This window comes from Haemorhous mexicanus, chromosome 1 (genome assembly GCF_027477595.1).
Source record: "Haemorhous mexicanus isolate bHaeMex1 chromosome 1, bHaeMex1.pri, whole genome shotgun sequence".
In the NCBI taxonomy this organism is placed as follows: domain Eukaryota; kingdom Metazoa; phylum Chordata; class Aves; order Passeriformes; family Fringillidae; genus Haemorhous; species Haemorhous mexicanus.
In genome coordinates, this window is record NC_082341.1 from 153,345,113 (window position 1) to 153,361,567 (window position 16,455).

General features: G+C 43.8%; 1 protein-coding gene across 5 annotated transcripts in view; it reads right to left on the minus strand.

The window, feature by feature from the left end:
- Positions 1–1,599: 1,599 nt before the first annotated feature.
- Positions 1,600–16,455, minus strand: part of TRAPPC9 (trafficking protein particle complex subunit 9) — a 444,261-nt gene continuing 429,405 nt past the window's right edge. For 4 of the 5 annotated variants that reach the window (XM_059867583.1, XM_059867590.1, XM_059867566.1 and 1 more), the window contains 2 exons: positions 11,688–11,911; positions 1,600–4,708 (listed from right to left, as the gene is read on the minus strand). In XM_059867583.1, the coding sequence (XP_059723566.1) occupies positions 4,529–4,708; positions 11,688–11,911 (404 nt within the window). In that variant the 3' untranslated portion in view covers positions 1,600–4,528. Of the gene's footprint in view, positions 4,709–11,687; positions 11,912–16,455 lie in introns of those variants that run through there. The other variant, XR_009489416.1, reaches the window with a different exon arrangement.

Below are 16,455 nucleotides of genomic sequence, written 5' to 3' on the forward strand. Positions count from 1 at the left end.
AGCCACCTGTAGGAAAGGCTTCCAATCCCCCCTGTGCCCACACAGCTGAGCTGCACACCCAGAGCTGCAGAAGGCTTGGCTCCGTCCCAAGAGCTGGCAGCCAGCACTGCTCTGGGGTGTGCAGTGCAAGCAGGAGGGAGGCACAGCCCCATTCCAGGGACAAAAAAAGTGCCCACACCCAGGAAGGAAGCCAGAGGACTCAAGGAAGGGAAGGTGCAGCTGGCCCTCACTGAGGAAACCTTAACAGCTTCTAGATTGGGAATCCAAACACAGGAGCCCCAGGACTGACAGAAGGAATCACAGAACCACAGAATAATGAGGTTGGAAGAGACCTCTAAGATCATTGAGTCCCACCTATGCCCTAACACCTCCACCAGACTAGAGCACCAAGTGCCATGTCCAGTCTTTCTTTAAACACATCCTGAGATGGTGATTCTACCACCTCCCTGGGAAGAGCATTCCAGTTCTTTATTATTCTTTTGGTGAAAAATTTCCTCCTAATATCCAACCTGTACCTTCCCTGACATAGCTTGAGACTGTGCCCTCTTGTTCTTTCAGTGCTGCCCAGTGGAAGAGACTGACCCCACCTGTCTGCAACCTCCCTTCAGGAAGTTGTAGAGAGCAATAAGGTCACCTCTAAGCCTCCTCTTCTCCAGGCCAAACAGCCCCAGCTCCTTCAAACATTCCTCATAAGGCTTGTGTTCCAAGCCCCTCACCAGCCTTGTTGCCTCCTCTGGACGTGCTCAAGGAACTCAGACAAGGCCGGGCATCAAATGTTTACTTAGTGCTTGCAGTCAGTCTTCCAAGGTGGTTCTTCCAGCCTTTGAGCTGTTTCTAAAAGGATGGAAAGGGTGATAGAACAATGGAATGCTTTGGGTTGCAAGGAACATTTACAGGTCCAGTTCCAATCCTCCAGCTTTGAGCAGGGATGTCCTCAGCTGGATCAGGTTGTTCAGAGCCCTGTCCAACCCAGCCTTGAATGTTTCCAGGGGTGGGGCAGCCACCTGGGCAACCTTTGCCAGGGCCTCACCAGCCCCAACATCAGTATTGGGACACTCAGGCATTTCACAGAGTCACAGATTAAGCCAAGTTGGAAGGGATCCACAAGAATTAGCAAATCCAACTCCCACCCCTTCCCAGGACCATCCCCAAGAGTCCCACCCTGTGCCTGAGAGCACTGTTCAAACACTTCTTGAGCTCTGTCAGGCTCTGGGCTGTGACCCCTTCCCTGGGGAGCCTGTTCCAGCACCCAATCACCCTCTGGATGAAGAACCTTTTCCTAATATTCAACCTAAACCTCCCTGGACACAACTTCTGGCCATTTGTTGGCCAGAACTTCAGGTCACTTTCATGTGAGTGCCTCTCCCTCTCCTCAGCTGACAGTGAATAGGCACTGACACATGAGCCACACTAAGAGCAGACAGGGTTCACCACCTCTGAGTTCATCTAGGAAGAGAAAGTCTGAGTGAAGCTGAATTTTCAGTTCTAGGGTCCAAAACATTCTTCCAGAGACACAACACAGAATCAAGAGATACACATTATTATCAGCAAAAACACACAACACAACCAAGAGCTACAGACCAAAGAGACTGGCAGAGGTGTAAATAACAAGCCACAAGTATTTATTCAGTTAAAGTTACATAACTTATGCTTCTCCAGTGCATTCATATATGGGATCAACATCTGCTCTCAGCAATGGCCATTTAAATTAGGAATAATTTATTGCAACCACTGGTTCATATCACATTTACAATGAACAGTTCAGCTCATCATGTTCAAAATAATTGCTGGGTGATTTTTCAGAGAAAGAAAAAGAAGTTTTCAGTACCAAGAAAGGAAAGCAAATAAGAAAAGCATCATCCTTCTTTCAAGCAGTACAAGGACCAATCATGACAGCAACCCCAGTGATTTTAAGCACCTTTCCCTCAACCTCTCTCCAAATTACACTAACACTTAAATATCTTCCTTCTGGACAAGTTAAAAATGACCCCCAGAAGGAAGAACTTCTTGTGTTTCATCTCTTTCACCAAGACAAGTAGAAGTCTGAGAAAATTGGGGAAGATATCATAAATGCCAAAAGCAACTAAGTGTCCCAGTTGACGAGGGACAGAGTAGTCTGCTATATAATGAACAGAGAGACCTTTAAGGGTGAGCTCACACATAAGAACTTATATTTATGTGCACATATGGCAGATTTATAATGGCATATTGGATACCTAGAAAATATACAGCCAGCTTTTGTTATAACAAAACCTGTTCCCATTCCAACAGTTTCAGTGGGCTGTAGATCAGGATCCTTTACAAGTAAAAGGCACAGGAATGTTGCATCCAGGACAGGCTCCACAGAACAAGACCCTCCCTTCTCAGAGAATGATGTTGAAAAATAATTAGAGAACAGTCCCTCAGCTGGATAAATTGGAGCATCCTGGCAACAACAGCATCTACTTTACCATATTTTTATTTCAGTGTGGTCCTTACAAAGCCTTAGCTGTATTCCTAGAATCTGCAGATTATCTTCTGGGAACACTGAATAAAACCCAATTTGGATTTTACTGCAACAGTGTTGAGCAACATAGTCCAGACACCCATGTCAAAACCAAGCTTTTAGAGAAGATGTACTGGTTCAGTTCCTGCTCACTTTGGATCTTATTTTTCTGTGTGTTGCCTATCCTGTGACAGAGGATTCAGCCTCATGGCACAGTCTGGTCAGCCAAGCTCCACCAGCAGAGGAAAGCAGGTCCAGCTGTGCTGTTGGACCCTCCTTCCAGGGGTGTCTCAGGCCCAGAGCCAGTCTAAGGAACAGTTTTGTTACTGGACCTCACTGGCACCTGACAGAGCAGGGAATCATTGCAAATAAATCCTCAGCAGGGCTCAGATTTTCATCAGGTCAGGACTGAAAACTTCCTTCTTCAAGGCTGAGTCCAGAGCCACAGCTGAAGCACAAACATTGGTAACACTGCCACAACATGGGTTTTTAGAGATAATACCCTGCATACACTGGAAATGCAGCTACCATTCTACAGCCACAGCTCCCTCAGGTTGGGAATATATTTAGGATGAACAGTCACTTGCAAACATGCAATGAATGGGGTTTGGAGCACTATGGGAAACACCAATCACATCTAAAAGTACCCCTGGGCACGGTGCAGAGAGCCAGAGCTGAGCAGGAAGGGTCAGGCCAGGCATTCAGGGGGGGGCCCATGTTTGCATGAATTCTAGAGAAACAAAGGATCTGCAAAGAGGTTGTGCATGTAGATTTAAACCATGTAGAGCTAACTGGAGTGTCCCTGCCACATCTTGGTGTATCCACCCCCAAAGCATACTACCACCAAATTTAACTATGCATTTAAGAAAAGACTGAGATAGTTTTTAAACATATGGTCCATGAAATAATGTACTAATCATACAGCTAAAACATCTCCCTGCTTTACATGGGGTAAAAACATGTCTCACTATACAAAAACATTATTCTGAAAAAATAGGCTAAATTATCAGTACATTCAACAACTACTCTCACGCTCAGGAATTCCATGGCCTTAACTGCCTAATAATTAAACTTAAAAAAACCCCAAACTTTTGCAAAACACACCAAAAAAAAAAAAAAGGAAAAATCCAGACACATTTAAAAATCAGTATATTAGTATGAAAAATCTGGTGAGAAGAGTTTTTGCAAAAGCTCATGAAAAGTTATATTAATGATCATGTGATTAATTCTGGTGGATCTTTAAGAGTCTGCAAATGTTTCAAGTGACTTTGACTGTGTAGAAGAGAACTGTGAAAGCCTAAATTCACAGCCAAGCCTTAGGCAGCCCAAAAGTTGGCTTATTTATTCTCTCAAGGACAAAACTCTTTTGCTCTTCCTCACCCTCTCTCCTTTCTAGTTCATAGATCTGCCAAACTAAAGGCAGTGACTTTACCAGGAGCAAGTGTCACTGGGCTCAGGGGAGGGAGAGAATAACTGGAGGCTATTCTCACTTCCAGTAGCACACTGAAAAGCACCACTACTGCTATTTGCTACCAAAGACACCAAATTCTCAGCAAACAAATGAACAAGAGCAAGCCAGTGAACAAATCTAACAGAGATCTATATCCCAAGGGAACATGCCATGGGTCCAGCATAAACCAGGAGGAATTTCATACAGATACACAAATCTTACTGAAAAAATGATCAAACAGGATTATTCAAACAGGATTTAAGACCTTCAAACACATTGCAAAATTCAGCCCTCAAGACTTTCAAACCACTGATATCAATGGAGTATATTGAAGTATAATGCAAATAGTTTCAAAGGCTTTCTGAAAACAGAGGAAACCTTCAGCACAGTTATAATCTCTGTCTCTCTCTATCTCCCTCTGAAATTAGCTAAAGCAGCTGTCCAAATGACTGTCAGCCAATTCAGAAAGGGTTCAGCTGTTCCTCCAAAGTAGAGACTGTGTCCTGGGGTTGGACAGAAACAAGCTGGGGTCAAGCAGAGGATGTGCCAAGCATTGCTGTGTGCCGTGGGTGATCAAGTAGCACCCAGTGCATTCACAGCTTAGCTGGGGCCACGGGCTCTGTGGCACGGATGTGGACACTGGGAAGGCAGAGCCAGGACAGAGGCAGCTCCCTGCTGCTGTTGTCTTCATGGAATTTGATATTCAGGTAGAAATCGCCCGTGTAGAGGAAGAGAAGTGCTCCAAAGTACACAGAGTCTTTGGTTGGCTTTACCTGGCAAAGAGAATACAAAAATCAGTACAAATAAACCATCAACAAAGCAAATTAATTGCAGTTTGCAATTCATTAGCTCCTTCAAAGGGTCTCAGAGTACTCCAGATTCACATCTTAATAAAGCTTTCATACAAAAAGGTAAACATCTCGTCCCCATTCTAGTAAAAATGTTACTTTAAAAAATTAATCCTGTTATTCACTCATGCAGTAAATCTGTGCCACAGCTCAAAACAGAATAGGAACATTTAGGAGTAACTGATTCCAAAATAAAATTTGTTTAAAGTAGAGATCACCCTAAATCTCTCCTTAGACTGTATTTACCAACATCTCTATTAAAGTTCTAAATCACATCTCTGAATTAATGATAAATACATGGTTTAAACACCATTTAACAGCTTAGCAATAAGTAAGTTCATTCTCCCTTACTGAGACACAATCTGACTGCAAATTCTAATCAGGAACTTAGGTGACTATCACCGAAATAATGAAGTTTAGAAAGAAACTTCCCAAAAACAGTAGCCATCCTGATTTTACTTGTTCAAATTAAATACACAGAGTTCACACTGTTTCTACATTTATGTATCTTCCTTCTTCACAAATCCATCTACAATCTGTATCTTCACAACAAATAATATATCTCAGTCCATCATTTCAGCAAGACACTTCAGTAATTTCTAACTTTAACACTCCCACCACTGTTCAGCATGTGATAATGTTTGAATTAGTATCTGCTTCCACAAGATGTTAAATCCAGTTTCAGGATGCCTAGAACTGAGTTACAGCAAATGCAAAACACCAAATCAACACGGAGCCATTCCACTGGACAGAATTTTTCCAAAAATTGTGAAAAGGCAGCTTCATCCCAGCAGAAGAGTCCCAATAAAGGCTGAGGCTCTCAGACAGGAGATCAGGGCTGTTCCCACTACAAAAAATTTCATTATATGGTAAACTGGGTCATGAACAATGGGGTGTGAACTGGGGAAGTGCTCATGGACACCATTTGCTGAAGGACAACTTGCCACTGCTTGGGAAGACCAGAACAGGGATGAGGGGAAGGTCATGGCGGGGAAGAGGGGGAAGATTTCAGGGGATCAGGAAACTCAAGAATATTCCAGAGAGCTGAAAACTTCCAGCCACCACCTTCCACAAGGCAGATTCTCTGTAGCTTTCAGAAGTGAAGGGAATGAGCTGTTTGCATTTTCACCCATTCTGGCTTTTTTTTTCAGACTTTCACTGCTGGGTTCTTTAGCCAGGAGACGTCATCCTGTAAAGTCCCCTGGGCTATCAGTCTGCTTTGTTGGACCTCCCTAACTGGAAGAAGTCCAGAGAGAGGCCACAAAGTTGCTGAAGGTGCTGGAGCAGCATTTCTATGAAGACAGTCTGAGAAAGCTGGGGTTGTTCAGCCTGGAGAAGGTTGAGTGGAGGACTCACAGCACCTTCCACTATTTGAAGGAGCTAGAGAGAAGCTGGAAAAGGCTCTCCATCAGGATCTGTAGTGATAGGACAAAGAGTAAGGGGATCAAATTTAAAGAGGGGAAATTTAGGATATATATGGAGAAAATTCTTTACTGTGAGGGTGGTGAGGCCCTGGCACAGGCTGCCCAGGGAATCTCTGGATGCCCCATCCCTGGAAGTGCTCAAGGCCAGGCTGGGTGGGACTTGGAGCAACCTGGGATGGGGGAAGGTGTCTCTGCTGGAATGAGAGAAGCTTTAAGTTCCCTTCCAACCCAAACCATTCTGTGCTTCTATGACTCTAAATTGCAGCTCCTGCACAAGGGGCTCTCTGTTCACATCCTCAGAGCTGGAGAGCCCAGGCTCCCTTTGGTTTTGGTGCTGAGCACTTCAGCTGACCTACAGCAAACTTGTATCAGCATCCTGTCATCCACATGAGGGATCAGAGCAGCCACAGCTGTTCCCCTGACCCTGTCCTTGGCATCTCCCCTCCTGGCTGGGTGCAAGTTCCTGCCCTCTGGCACTGCGTCTGGACACGCAGAACAACAACCAAACATGTCCCCTCTTGCTCCCCTGCCCTTCTCCCAGGGCTGCCTGCCTGACTTCTGCCTCGCTGGAGCTGATGTGGACTTTCCTCCAGAGGAGGGCAGAGGCAGGACTAATGCCAGCAGTGGGTGCAGGCAAGCAGCAAACGAAGCCTCCTCTGCACCCTGAGCTGTTCCAAGCTCCTGGTCTGTTTCTCCTAATTTGGCTGCACCATGAAGGAGTGTGTGACAGCACAGCTCAGAGCCCTTGGCAGGCAGGATGGTGGCTCCAGGCTCACCAGCATCAACAGCAGACACCACAGTCATGGCTTGGGCTCTACCCACGCCTGCTGTGCCAGCACCACTGTATCAACACTTGTGGTTTGGAGAAGAAACAGGGAAGCAAAATGAGCTTGAAACCTTCGCCTTGCTCAAGTGCAGGTGGCTCTGCAGAAGCTACAAGATGTTTCCTTCAAAACAGGAACCAGCTTTGAAATGTAAGGCTGAGTCTCCAGTGGGGTTGCCAACAAAGATTCACAAAAGATCAGAAATCCAGCTGCAGCAGTCAGGTCAGTAGAGGGTCACATCCAGCCCAGCTGCTACACCAGGCACTGGACTAATTTTGAGGTTAAACTTACATTTAGTAGTCCAAGGTACACAAGCTCCTACCAAAGGAGGATACCTAGTCAATGAGACAGTGGAGCAGACACAGAATGGTCTCCCCAGGCAGCCTGCAGAGCCAGAACAGAGTTGCCTCAACACAGGTAATGGGGTGGTCTAAGGCACTGAGGCACCTGCAAGGGACTGGGAAGATGCCCAGGATGTCTTACAGGAGTTCTGGCAGCATCTGGTGGTTGGTCAGATACCCACAGCACCTGTATGATGGCAAACATCTACTTTTAGGCAACTGAATCTCAGCCCTGTGTTAATGAGCCAAGTTCTACCTGCTGCAGACCACACCTCCATGGCCTCATGGGGGCTAAGTGGGCCAGCACCCCTGGTACCCCTTCCTCATCCAGGTGTCTCAGCCTGGAACTGAACCCACCCAAAAGTCTGTCAAGTGGATGTCCACGTCTAAGCCAGCTGTTCAACACAAGGATTCACCTGATCAAACGCAGAATGAGGCAAAATGTTCCCTAAACTGCCTAAGTCTGATGACTTGTTCAGCCATTCAGAGTGGCCTCTTCAGGTGGTCACCTCCATGGCTGGCAGGACACAGCACCCCACAGCCTGCAGTGCCTGACCCAGACCAAATTCATGTTGTCCTCCAGCCCAGCAGCACACAGCTCTGGTGGTGCCACAGCCCAGATCTGTGCCTGTGTGTGTCTGTTGAATCTTTCATCAGGATGCTGACATTCCTGAGCCAGGGCAGAGTTAAAACAAGTTTTATTAAAATTCCATCATTCATGAAAACAAAGATGAGCAGCTTGTACCTCAGAAATTAATGATCGAAAATCAAGGGAAAAAAGTCCACATTGCTCCTTTGTTCCACTAAAACAGAAGAAAAATTAAGTTTCTAGCTGCATCCTAATCCTTCCCTGATTTAGGCTACCATGTGGGACTGTGATTGCTTAGAACTAATTACTACTTATTTATACTGCTGTAGTACTTAGGGAGCTCAGTTGGAGATTAGGGCTGGTGCCAGCTACTGCTCGCTGCCCCAAAGAGTTTACAGTGTGAATAAAACAGTGCCAAGAAAAATAATTTGTTCCAGATGGGCCACAGAGGACCTGCCAGAAGTGAGCAAATGTTCACCATGGCTTCTGAGCTGATTCAAAATGACCATCTTCTAATGAATTTCTCCTCATCTCCCACTACCAATCGCTTGAGCTTGTGTGTGATAACACACAGAGGAAAAAACCCTGCTTGAAGATAAGTGATGGCACAAGCAGGGACAAGAAGAGAAGATGAGTTGCTGGGAGTTACAGGATTCTCCACAGAAAGCAACATTTTTGGTTTTAATTTGACAAAAAAACAACTCTCTCTGATCAACTAATTATTCAACAAAAAACCAGAGGTAAGAACTAAGAAAATTTAATAATAGGGCAAAAGAAAAACTTTATGTTGTGAAGCAGCATTAAAAAATAAAAAATTCCACTGTATTTTAATGGGGAAGTTCCACCATGTTAGCTCATGTTTCAAAATCACCCACTGAACAAAAAATGTTAAATATTTAAGTCATAATGGAGAAAGTCACTTTTTCTGTCAAATACAGAGAAAAGTAAGGTTAGCCAAATTAGAAGTTGTGCTTAAAAATGCAGACTTTACTTAATTTAAAATGCATGGAAATAACTCAATATCCTTCAAAAATTTTCCAGAAAAGACTTTGCTTTTTGAAGTATCATATCCAGCAGAGACTTTGTGATACAAACTCAGGCTGCTGCATCAAACTGAGGTAAAAGCACAAAGAGGTGAATAAGCATCACTACATTACTTCCAAGATAAATCTTCTAACTTGGACTTCAAGCCACAAGAAAGGGAAATACAAAATTGTGTGACTTTTACCCTTTCAACAATTTATATTCACACTACAAAGCAGCATGTGCATCCTGAAAATTCTCATATATGTCCCTTGTCTTCCAGGTAGTAGAAGAAACTGCTTTGAGACTTTTTAGTCAGAAATCAGAAATAACAGTGAATTTTTGAGCATGAGACTTAACATTTAGGAAGGCAGAGGGATCTGTTGGGGTTTTTTTTTTTTACCAATAATGAAGCACGACAACAGAGTGAATTTTCAGGGTGTGAGGAGTATCTGCCCTTGCTGCAGTACCTGATGCTCCCACTCCTCCTTGACCACGCACCAGTGATACACCAAACCAGACTTGATTCTCCATCCTCCCTCCCACCCAGCTCAGCCCTGCAATAAATCATGTCAGTATCCCTGTGCCAGTGTCAGTGTGAAGTCAGCCCAATTAACTTAAACTGCTGACCAATGTGGTTTTTGCTAAACTGGACAACTTTGCACAACAACAAGTTCTCTCAGTGTCTGTCCTGATGGGCCTGCAGGGGGAGAGGGGAGCATCTTTCACAAGCAGCTGGGAAAGGGCAGCACCTCAAGCCACTTCCACTAAATAAGAAAAATACCTCATGACCTCAGGTTAAAAAAATGATGGAGACATTTTTAACAGCTTCCATACAGCAACACTGAGTTGAAAACCAGCAGGGAATTTGGTCCAGTATCTCAACTTTTGTTTATGAAAAAGAGAAACTTCATCCCACCCATCCATGAACTTCTTTGGTTTTCTAACCAGTGCCTGTCTGACTTTTGGCCAAACTCAGAGCATAAGCACAATTCTGAGCATGGTGGTTCTTCCCCAAAACATCAAATGCACAAACCAGGGCTTCCCCTCATCCCCCCCAAACAGGTGGAACTTTCTGAAATCTATTTTCTATTCCTAAATTAGTTATTATGAAGGGAAAAAGGGCCACTGGCAGACATAAAGGATTTTCTTCCACAATCAGGCCTCTACACCCCAAAGAAGGTGACCAAGCACTGTCCTTAGGAGCCTGTGTGGGGTCAACACCACGCACAGTGAAATGTAACACTTCTTGTCTAAGAGTCGACATTTTGTTCATTTCACCTTTTTGTATGGAAAGGAGGGCAAGCAGCAGAAAACAATTCTATTTTTAACTTCTTGGGGATTGTGTTTACAGGAGAAATGTCAAACTCCTGAGCGATGGGGCAAAGGCAGGGACCGTAACGTATGAGAAGGCTGCCTGGGCAGGCACCAGAGATGTGACCTCCTGACTTTTTGCCCCGTAGGAGACTCAATCAGAAGGTAAGAATTCATCACACTGACATCTCCCTTTTCCCTCATTAGCCTGGAGGGTCAGGGCCTTTGGCAGCTGGGCATCCAAACACCACCACTCTGATTAAAAACTCCACATTGTCAGAACCAGAGTCAAAGAAAGCCATCCCTGGCTGATTTCTGTTGGCATATTTAAATTATTCAGCTACAAGAACACAGTGAGCCCCCATTAAAAATCGAGCTGATGGTATATTTCATGCTCATTAGCTTTTAGAAATATTTTCTTCTGTGATGCGTAATTGAAAAATATGCATGGTGACTATCTCTGTGATTAACCTTTCATTTCTTTCTAACTAAAGTTCACTTATACATTTAATTTTGACAGGTACATTTTATTACCAATCTGAAGAGCTGACCTAAACAAAGGTCCTAAGCACAATCCCAAACACTCACCCCATTCTTCATGTTTATTTCATGAGTTACCAGAAATGCTGCTCATTCCACTCTGCAGCATTGCCTGTGAATTTTCATTCCAGGTATTTTGTTGTTGTATTTTTGGGATGGAAGGATGTGAGAGTGAGTAGTGTATCTGTATTTTCAGTGTCTTGCCTTAGAAGCAAAAAGCTCCTAGACTTGAATTTTCTAGAGAAATTGAGAGAAAAATCATAATCTCAATTGTTTTAAAAAGGGGCTCTTTTTTTTTTCCTCATTTTATGCATTTCTTTATGGTTTTATAACAGTATGCTAAGCATCCAGGAAATGAACCAGCTCATCAGATTGGCCATTAATGCTTAGCATTTTCTTTTTGCAGTCTGTTGTGTTTCCTCAGGACCTGACTAAAACTGATTTGCTGAGTTCCTTGGCTCAGCCTGGGGAATGCTTCTTATGGACTGAAGGAAAAAAAAAAAGTTATTTAAAATCTATTACTGCAGGCTGTGATGGGAGACTCAAGGGACTGGCAATATGGTATTGAACATTCAGTCTGGGGTTACCCAGTCACATTTAGTGAGATCTGGAGTGACCAGAAATTGCTGCCTCTGATAATTTACTAGTGGTTTACATGGTAGGAAATTGCAGTCTTAAACCATTTCTGAGAGACTATTCCAGATGAATGCAGGAGCACTGTCAGCAATAGCTACCATAATCATGGGGCTTTCCAAAAATTAATCTGCTTTCAAATGCACAATAGAGTAATGAAGCCCCTTTCAAATGCACATTATTCAAAATGCTGATACTTGTGACCAAACCACTCACGGTATCGATGTGGAAGGTGTTGGAGCCCACGAAGGTGATGGCATCCTGCAGCTCATAGTTGTGCACCCCATTCTGGTAATCCTGGTAGGGCATCATGGTCAGAGCAAAGGGCCCCACGCTGTGCTTGCTCCAGTTGGTCAACTTCACCTGCAAGGGGACAGGGTCCCCCACCTGGCAGGTCACCACAACATCACAGTCACAGACCTTGCCATCAACCAGGATGTCTGTAAACCAAGGAAACAAATCCCCGTTAGGCTGGACACCTGTTTCAGAAACAGCATTAGTCTTGACAGGAGGCTCAACAAGAAAAAAGGAACCTCAATGAAACCAGGAGTGTGGGACAGTTAACTCTGAGAGAGAAAACTCAGCGCTGTGCTGTTGTGCAGGGCATCTGCTTGAGAAAAGCCAGCTCATGAGGGCCTGATATCTGTCCTCAGCCATTGAAAGAGCTATGAAAAAACCACAATTATGATATATACACAGGCACCAGAAGATATTTTTTAACCTCCTCCCTCGAAGGCCAAAGCCACAGACCATTTTTCATGGTTCTGCAAATCAACAGCATGAGGTGAAGGGAAATACAAACAGGAGCCATCAATACAAACAACAGCTAGAGAGATCCAGGGCTGGAGGCTCATGTTCATGTGTTACAGCCAGAATAAATCCTTCTGTGTGGAGGTGAGCTTTTTGGAGCAGGACAGACATCAGCAGAATTTGCAATGTAATGTATAAATTAAAATACTGATTATAAGGAAAAGAGGGATTTTAAAATTATACTGGAGTACTACAAGCTTGTTCACTCTTTGCACTTTAAATCACTCTGGGATTTCTATTTTTAATTTTCTACTTTTCTTTCCCTTACTGGGACAGCAGAAAATATAAAGCCTCTAAATTGGTTACTGCTGGGACAATGACAGCCAGAGTAATGTGTCCATTAACCTTGCCCATTTGCTTATACAGAACCAAAATGTTTCATTACCAACACACTATGAAATTGCCAGTCCAATTCCCTGCTCTGAAAGGGTTCCCAGTTGTGCAGTATTGCTGTATTTTTCAGATGAGGGTTATCTCCAATGCACTATTAATACAGGAACATTTCTATTTCACTACGGGTTCATGTTCAGAGATAAGAGAAAGCCCTGGGCACATGTAAGAAAGCATCCTTTGTGTGAATACCTATCCCCACAATCTCATATGCCCATGAGGCATTTCCATCACTCCTGCTCCTCCTTGGATGCTTGCCTTTTGACATACATCATATTATTCCTCTGCATTGGATTTACATTAGTAATATCCCCTCTACAAGGAAAGACACTATTTTTATGCTTCAGGAGTTTTCACAGAAAAAAAAAAATTACAACAAAGTGATTTTTTTTAACTTAGTTTTGTTTTGTTGCTTTGGACAAAAAGTGCAAAATGATGCATGTTCTTGTGATGCCCTTTAGCCTCGCAAACTGAACAAGCCTCAACACAGCCACTGGATAAAAAACAAACTAAAGTTATTGCCAGAGAAGAAAAAAGTTCAGAAAGGAATATTTATTCCAGAGGTCAGGCCAGGAAAGCTGAGGCTCCCAGATGAACACCTCTTCTCAACCAAAGCTGCCCAAATCCAGCAGTATCAGATATAAGAGGTTTGGCAAAAAGAACACCAAAAAACCAAAAAACTGGAGTGCTGTGTCCAGTTCTGGCTCCTCATTACAAGAGTAACAGAGACACACTGGAGAGACTCCAGTGCAGGGTCATGAGAAGGATTAAGGGACTGGAGCACCCCTCCCACGAGGACAGGATGTGAGCACTGGCACTGCTCAGGCTGGGGAAGACTCCAGGGGATCTCAGCACCGTAGATGAACACCTGGAGGGAGGGTGCAAAGAGGACAGAGCCAGGCTCTTTGACTCAGTGCTGCCCAGTGGCAGGTCAGTGTGCCCACACTAAAACACAGGAGCTTCCCTCTGACCATCAGGAAACAATTTCTTTCCTGTGAAGGTGGCCCAGCTTTGGCACAGGCTGCCCAGGGAGGTTGTGGAGTCTACATCCCTGGAGATACTCAAAGCCACCTGCACATGTTCCATGGCAAGTGGCTTCAGGTGGCCCTGCTTGAACAGGGACAGGACCACAGTGATTTCCAGAGGTCCCTGCCCATCTCTGTGATTCTCTGACAGGAAGTGACAATCACCACTGCATTCTAGGGAAGGGCTGGAAAACCTTTATGGCATTGGATTTCTCCTGCAGCAGCACACTCGAATGCCATGGCTGTCCTGCCCAACATGACCAATCTGCTTCTTGCAGTATTGCCCTAAGACCATGGAGGTGAAGTAGTGGTTGTCATGGTATCCCATTATCAGGGATTAACTCACTTGGGTTTCCCAAAACACAAAGAATGTGTGTCTGTGGATAACCTTTATGTTTCCCTGTCTCCTAGCACAGAGCTGAAGTCCAGTTGCTTCCTTCAAAAGCAGCACATTTATATCAATTCTTTACTTTATATCAGTTCATGTTTCCAAGCTTTTCCCTGCGAGATGACTCCTTTCATTAACTAAAAAAAACCCAAAACAACCCACTTGTTTTCTGTTTCCTTCACCCAGTGGGTTTTACTGCTGTACAAAGGGTTAGATCCCCAGAGCAGCACAAACCTTTGGAAATACTCCCTAAGCTTAGTGGATGAATCCATATTTTCAAGCTGCTCATCAACTGCCTTTTAGCTTTAATGGTCTTCTGTAGGAATTGTAAATGAACCCTTTGCCCTCTACCTCTACCTTAGTATCTAATAATAGCTCAGAGCATTTCTTTCTAATATCTTCACGAGAAAATAGAAAATCCAAACAAAAGGGAAGCATTTAAGTCTGGCTCAACCAGATTAATTTTTTCTTTCTCATTCCTAAATAAAAATAAAATAAAAAAATTCAATTCTTTTAGATTGATTTAGAAGTGTGTGTGTGCACACTATGTGTTTGTGTACATAATGAGAGATAATTTCCTTCCTTCCCAGAACACACTTCCCTCCTGCAGTACCAGAGCCAAGGATCTCAATGAGATGTCAGATGAGAGAGCACACATGGCTGGCGTGCAAAATACTATGGAAAGGAGTGTTTAAAAACAGCCCCCTTTCATCAGGGAGAACAGCTTGGTTTGACAGGCAGCTTTACTCCCTTCCTGACACAGAAAACATCTCATGGACCATACGGATTTGCTTTAATATTTTCATCCATGAGCAGAGGAGAAGCCATGTGCACAGGGTCCCGTTTCTGCAGATTCAGCTTCCTCACACAGATGGCATATAAAAGCTGAGACTGCTCACACCACTGCTGTGAGAGTGAATCATTACTGGCTTCAGAGTGCAGGAGCTCTGAATCAGAAGATGCAGTCACTAGCACAGAAATCAGTCGTGGCTGTATCTCCATCCTACTAAGACTCAGAAACGAGAGAAACGGCACTTGAGAAAATTGGAAGGACCAAGTTTAATTCCAACTGCATATAAAAATTGCATTTTAAAAGTGGCAGCATAAAATCTGGATGACAGAAGGGGGGGGGGAGTATAAAGACCTAGCAATCTCCCAAACTCCTTTAATTAAAAGTTAAATCATTTTTGAAGTAATGCAATAAACCAAGAGAATGCTGTCCTCCCCACCCCTTTCCTGTTCATTTACCTACAATGCCCATTTGTGTTGGCATCCTTGGGTGCCATGAGAAAAAGACAGGCATTGTCTCTGCCCCACATTAATGAACAGGCACAGGGCCATTCTCTTTTCCCTCCAGCACCTTCCCCAAGTGATTATTGTATCCAGGGAGAAAATGTTATCCAACACATTTTGGAAGGTGGAGGATGAGGCTGCTACAGCCACTGAGAAGGGTGATTGGAAAGCCTTGCTTTTTCATTGACAGCCTTTGCCAAGCCTTTTAGGATCTCCATGAATTAATCTTTAAGATAGAAAAACTGCTTTCATGGCCCAGCTGATGGGTGATGCTTATTGACACCACAGGAAGTCTGTGAGAGACCATTATGTCAAAATAATACATCAGTATTCTTAGAATGTCTTTCTTTCAGGACCTTAGACCTCTCAAGAAAAGGGAATGAATGTTACTATTGGGAAGACAGTGACTATTTCACAAGAAAAACTTCATTTACCATCACCTGCCAGGTGCACTTCTGTCTACATCACCCAAAGGAGCTGCTTGGAACTGAACACCAAACATTAATAACATTTTGTGTTATTTACTCTGCTCATATTAACTCACAATAAGTTGTTCTTGCCACTTTGTCAAGTTCCCATTCAAGAACTCATTGGCCCCCCTGTATATCAAGAGTCCTGAGTCATGGCTAATTGCATTTTCACACCCAAGTCCCTCTTTGCCTCTGTCCAAATTTAATTTTGGAAAGCCACATACAAATACTTTTAATCCCAGTAGAAATGCATATTCCAGCTATGTTTTCTCTCCTCACTCACTTTTGAGCTGGTTTCAAAAAAAAACAGGCTGCAGAGAAAGGCAGAGTGGTTTTGTTGATCTTTACAGGGGAGGGATGGAGAAGTTTCCTTTGGATATTTCCCTTTAAACTGGATGTGGAATCCCCAGCTGATGCGCTTGCACTGGCCTCTGACATTCTCTGCAGCTGGGAACTTGGCCCAGGACTGAGCAAACACCTCACAGAGGAATGGCTTTGCACAAACAAGTTGGCCAACAAAACTCAAGGCATGAGATGCCCAGATGAGTAAATACTGCTCACATAAAAGAAAAAACAGAAATCAAGAAAAATAAGTCTTGCCTAGCTTT